This window comes from Monopterus albus, unplaced genomic scaffold (genome assembly GCF_001952655.1).
Source record: "Monopterus albus unplaced genomic scaffold, M_albus_1.0 scaffold1.1, whole genome shotgun sequence".
In the NCBI taxonomy this organism is placed as follows: Eukaryota; Metazoa; Chordata; class Actinopteri; order Synbranchiformes; family Synbranchidae; genus Monopterus; species Monopterus albus.
Window position 1 is genome coordinate 3,624,174 of NW_018127881.1, and position 5,935 is coordinate 3,630,108.

Sequence of the window (5,935 nt, forward strand, 5' to 3'; positions counted from 1 at the left end):
GGCTTTGTTATAGGCACCTGTCGCTTGGGTGGCAATGCACATAATTGCTCTGGGAGGGGGAAGTGCTGCATCAGGTGTGCTGGCAATGAGGCCTTGCTCTTTCCAGTTGTCCCACAGTGTTTCTGCCTTTCTTTTGGTTTGCTTCTCTTTTCCTTCTGGTGCTTTTCTAGCCATTTCTCCTAAAACCCATTCTTTAAGTTGTTATAAAACTTTCCCCTTTAATTCAAATGTATTATTGCTATAAAGACAGCTATTTTTGTTAGTGAAATGCAAGTGACTCAGCCCTGTCCTGATATCATTTGTGTAATGCAGATAAAGCAATATTTTTGTGAAACCCCTGTGAATGATAACTGTAAATCTACACTTCAATAATATATTCACTGGTTCATTTCAAATCTGTTGTGGTGATGTACACAAGCAAAATTACACAAATTGTGTCCTTGACCAAATACTTATGCAGCAGACTGTATATGTGGTATCTTCTATATTAGGCTATATACTACAGCACATAAAGTTTGTTAGTATAATGACATTTAACTGAGTTTAGCTTCAGTAAGTATATAAAAAGTCAAGGTACATAAAGTCAGTGTATAGTGTGGATTAGGTGCAGGCTGTTGTCTTGTTCAATCAACTTTGGAAGCACTGACCCTGAAAGTGCAGACACCATACGGTCATGATACAGCAAAACAGACAGGACTCTCAACTTCAACCCTGATAAACCAGTTACTGTCCCCCAATTTTGTAACTGCAGAGCTTGCATGTCTGTTTGTTTGATAGGCAAACATGAAGGCTTGCTACAGTAGAAAACAGCATGCTAACATTCAGGGTTAACAGTCATCTTAGGTGGCATTGTATCCTGTTAGAGAGGGGTGGGTAGCTGTAGCACAGAAATAATTGGTCGGTGATGTCAATATAAAACAGTTCTGACAGAGACAAAGATGCATCAGAACCATCATGAAGACTTTGTGTGTTGCTGTTGTTGTGCTGAGTCTCACCTCGATGTGCCAGGCTGCGTCGCTGGCCTGTAACGAGTTGCTGAAGCCGGTGGACACAGCTCCAGATGTAAGTGCCTTTCCACAGTTATATAATTGATGTATTTTTGTAGCTGCTTTTTTTTGACAAAACTAAGTTGATTGTGCTGAATCTATTTGTGGTACAATTCATTTCGCTTAAGTGCACTGTGGGGGAAACAATTGACATGAAAAGGTTTCAGATTATTGCCCAACATTTACAAAATCAAAAGACACAAATAAAGAAAATAACCTCCTTTTGTCATTTTAGCTGACCGGGAGATGGTACGTCATAGCAGTATCCTCAGACACCTGCTTGGTTCCAGCAGCAGTGAATGCTTTCCTCTGGCCAAGTTTTGCATATGACGCCTCCTCTGCACAGACACCAAATATCTATAAGGTCACCGCTAAGATTAAAATGTAAGAAGTGTCTTTATTTGTAACTTGTTGGTATGAATCATTTAAAGTAAACAGGATCAGACAATCAGAATATTTGTGCATTATACAAGATCAAGTCCTGTCCAGTGGTTCTTTCACTTTTTAAGACCTGTTTTTTAATCCTTGGCAGGTATGGATACTGCGCTAATGAATCTGAATCATTTTTCTATGACAAAAGCCATTTCTTTGATCTCGACAAGAACAGTAAGAATTTTGATTAATACACTGGGTGCACTGGTATTTAATAGTTTGTCTCTTTGTCTCTGCTTCTTTTAATCACTATCAGACTTTTACACTGTAGACTACTGATTCTCTAAAATCATTCACTTCCTTGTTCTCTCTCAGTCTGTATCATCACTACCCACAAAACAGGATTTGAGACTAATTTAGAGGATATAAAGAGGTCAAAAAATCAGAAAAGAGATTTGAAACAATGTGCAGATAAGACACACATTTAAGTCACTTCTTGTAGCCTGTTGCAATCATTTGTTCTCTAACGTAAATTTTATTCATTTTTTACTGCTTAGTCCCTGAACGGGGTCACGGGGGGGGCCGGAGCCAATCCCGGCCAGCAATCGGGCGAGGTCGGGGTACACCCTGGACAGATCGCCATTCCATCGCAGGGCGAACACACAAGGCTGACACAGAAGTGGTCTTCCGCTTCCGTAAATTTTAATCATTTAATAATTTGTATTTTTAACATTTTGATACACATTGAGTATTAATGTAATAATGATTTTATTGTAAACCTCTTAATGTGTCTTATTTTCCAGACGCTCCAACTGGTGAGCCAGATGTGCTGCTGACCACTGGGTGCCCTGACTGCCTCATTTTACAGACGAAGGACATCGATGACGAAGTTATCTACCTCAGTAAGGACAACAGAGGGATAAACTAACAAAATATTTGATAATATCTCCAGTAATGGTGTAATACTGCTTATCTTAATATGTCACTGATACTCACTGCAGGACGGCCATGCACTTGTGTCAGGTATTAACTGTTAGGTGTAACCTCTAGAAATGTTTAAACTAATAATGATATCAGCATCATTATAGTAGGTTTTCATGGTCAAGCAATCATATTATGAGGGTCAAAATAAGCTTTTAGGTGTAATGGCGTTATGGGGAAACGGAGTTGCCCTTGGCGCAGATTTGCACTCTCTGAGTGTTGTCTAGTTTGATTCTAAAAATGGTCATCGGTACTGATCATAACAAAAACATGACAAATTAAAAATATGACCTCTACATGGCAATATATAAGAAGTTCAGGTTCATAAAGTTATTACAATTAATGCTGATGGGAAGACAAATGACTATACAAAATATAACAGCAGTTCATCTAAGACAGAATTCAGTGTGGACCAAATTGAACGACTGACAGCCCAACACTGTCATCCATATAGTTAAGAGTAAATTGTTATATATTGTACATATTGCAAGACAGAATATCATTACAAGGTTGTCATCTCACCTGTTTAACAGGTAAGAGACAGGCTGTCACCACTACCGAGCTGGCGGAGTTTGGGGCACAGGCACAATGTCTTGGCTGGTACAAACCACAGGTCTTTAACTCAGATCATGGTAAGACAAATAAAATACATGTATTGCTCATGTGGAATAAGATGCCTTTACAGCTGCTATATGAAAACAAGAGGAGTATAGTGGCACTGGACTTTACCATGATAGTGATTTCTACCATTTTATTTCATGGTATTGTACCGTAGTACACAATACATACCCTGGGAACATTTATGATGGAGTTGTTACTAATTGACATGAATGTATTTTTGTATTGTCACTATGTTATTAGTTTTAATTTTTCCTGTTTTCTCCCTACACAGACTATACAAACTGCAAGAGCTTTGATGACGTTGATGTTGATGATGATCATTCAGCAACATCGGAGCTGATTTATCAAAGGTGGAAAACCTCGTATAAGATTCCCTTTGAGTGTTTTTGTGAGAAAGGATTGTCTTCTGTCGCTTCTGTTCTTGAGTGGATTGAGAATGCGTGGAACAGCCTTTAGTGAATGTGCTAGGGGACATCACCATTGATGTGCATGTGAGGTGGCGCAAACCCACCTTAGGATGTAATAATCTGAAGAAAATGTCTGATTTACCGTTTTAAAAGTATAGACTTAATTATAATATAATTATAAATAATTATACTAAAATCAGCTGATCTCAAATGTACTCTTGAACATTTGAATACAATTCATATAAATCAGTAATTAAATATAACCTCTAAATGAATGTGACTTTTTTCAGTGAATGTTTAAACAAACTGAATAAAGTTTAAACTGATCACTATTGCACTTCTCCGTGACTGGAAATACAAAAAGTCAAGCAAACACTTGCATAGAGGGCAACTTTAATGTTAAGACCAACATGTTTTGGCTTGTAGTCTTCCTCAGGGTCTGTTAAAAGCACTTAACAGGATCATGTAAGTATAGATATAGAAAAAATATTAAAAACAACCAATCACATACAAACACATGCATGTCAGCCAATATAAAACATGCACATAAGTGGCTTGGGTATATGGTCATGTGGTTATAGGCCAGTCATATTCTCAAACTGGTAAAGAGGCAAAAGGTGTGTCTATTGACTGACTCAAGTGACACCACACTTAATAAACACGCAGGAAAATGCACATTTTGGGTGGAGTCACACCTCACCTAGTAGGTTGTCAACAATTTAGAGGTGTTTATGCTCAGACCAATTCACAAAACATCACACGCTTCCCCAGTGGACAAAAAACAAATGACAATAAAAAAAATATACAGGGCAAAACTGGAACCACAACACAATACATGAAATAAAAAGAAGAGAGCAAAAATATACATTTAAAATACAATAAAATATAATATAGTGCAGACAGGGAAAACAATGGGGTCCCCAGTATAAAAACACATTAACTGAGAAATCCTTGTTCGTGCCTCCTGGAAACAAACTCTTAAAATCAAAAATCCAAAAAGCCTCCCTCTCTTCCCAAAAGGACTAATGTTACCACCTCGTACTCTAGGCATGATCACCTCTATGTCTGGGTAGAATAATGACAACATGGTTTGTTTTAACTCATTAAAATGTCTTGCAACTGGGTTAGTAACATCATTTCCCTTAACAGCGCTCTGGTGTTCCATGATACACTCTTTAAGTGAACAAGATGTCTACCCTGTATATACTTTTACACATGGTCATTTGTACTCACTGAGTTTACATTTGCTCCATTAGCTAGCTAACGCTGGTCAAATCTGCCAACAGTTGTCATTTCAGTCAACAGGACTGGTGGATGTTGGCTAAAAAGAGAAATGTGTGTCTTCAATCTGAAATCATGGACCTGCTGTTTCCAAAATTGCTAAGAATTTTGAAAGCCATATCTGCCTCATTATTGTAAACTGCATATGTGCTGAGCCTTCATGGAAGGGTCAGCAGGTTTGGTAACTGTGACCAAGGTTTAGAGGCTTAGCAAACAGTCAGTTTTGAAGCTACTGATCAACTCAGCGATAGATTAACCACCTGTAACTCATACTGGGAGAAGAATTAAATCACTGTACGTACAATCAAATAAGATGAGCAACTGAGAGTATGACAGAAGGAAGACAAAGCAGATTCTGAGAACGATTTATCAAACTTGTGTGTGTGTGAGCTGTAAACCAAGCTAACTTTCCCTGAAAGCCACTTAAAGAAATTCTTATTGATTTGTTAAAACAGATGAAGTTGTTTGATAGAAACCTTCACTGACTTCTGGAGGTCCCTTAGCTCCAGTTTGGGAACTGTGTTTACATATCAGTGGTAAGCAAAGCCAACATGAAGATTTAAAGAACATTCAGGATAAACATGTGGTTTACGTTGCATCCACTCACATAGGGGTTGTTTGAAATGAAATAAAAGTAAGTGCTGAGTGATGTCTTTATAAGAGACAAGAGAGACTAAAAGGCGTCAGAGCCATCATGAAGAATTTGTGTGTTGCTGTTGTTGTGCTGAGTCTCACCTCAGTGTGCCAGGCTGCGTCGCTGGCCTGTGAACAGCTGCTGAAGCCAGAGGACAAAGGTCAAGGTGCAAGTCTCTTCCCACATTTATAACTAATATTGTAGTTCTTTAACTTTTTGATTAGACAAAACTAAATTGAACCTACCGAATCGACTCTATTTTGTTTACTGGGCCCAAAGTGTTCAAAAATAAATGTATAAATAAGATACTAGCAAATAATTCTTTGAATTAATACTGATGAATATAAAATATGATCATGAAACTATATATAATATTCAGACACATTTTTAAAATTCAGCTCATTATTTTCATCCTGCTTGTTTTCACAAAAACATTTTATTTCAGATCTTATGTAATTCTAGCAAATATTACATCAACATGAAATTTTAACTAGTGTCCAATTTATTTCAGCAGACTGACATTAACCACTGCAAACATAGCAGAGTCAGTTATCTGATTGGCTGCTCATTTGGTATTGATTAGTATCTTATTT

General features: G+C 37.5%; 1 protein-coding gene across 1 annotated transcript; it reads left to right on the forward strand.

Annotated features, from left to right (window-relative positions):
• Positions 1–6: 6 nt before the first annotated feature.
• LOC109974962 (uncharacterized) lies at positions 7–3,585 on the forward strand. Its single transcript, XM_020625483.1, has 6 exons — positions 7–1,062; positions 1,282–1,430; positions 1,579–1,652; positions 2,222–2,320; positions 2,933–3,031; positions 3,292–3,585. The coding sequence occupies exons 1-6, from the start codon at positions 955–957 to the stop codon at positions 3,474–3,476; spliced, it is 714 nt and encodes a 237-aa protein (XP_020481139.1). The 5' UTR covers positions 7–954; the 3' UTR covers positions 3,477–3,585.
• Positions 3,586–5,935: the final 2,350 nt, after the last annotated feature.

Coding starts and splice junctions, on each gene's coding strand:
- LOC109974962 (XM_020625483.1), top strand. CDS start 955: ATGAAGACTTTGTGTGTTGCTGTTGTTGTGCTGAGTCTCACCTCGATG. Junction 1,653..2,221: donor CTTTGATCTCGACAAGAACA/GTAAGAATTTTG, acceptor CTTATTTTCCAG/ACGCTCCAACTGGTGAGCCA. Junction 3,032..3,291: donor GGTCTTTAACTCAGATCATG/GTAAGACAAATA, acceptor CTCCCTACACAG/ACTATACAAACTGCAAGAGC.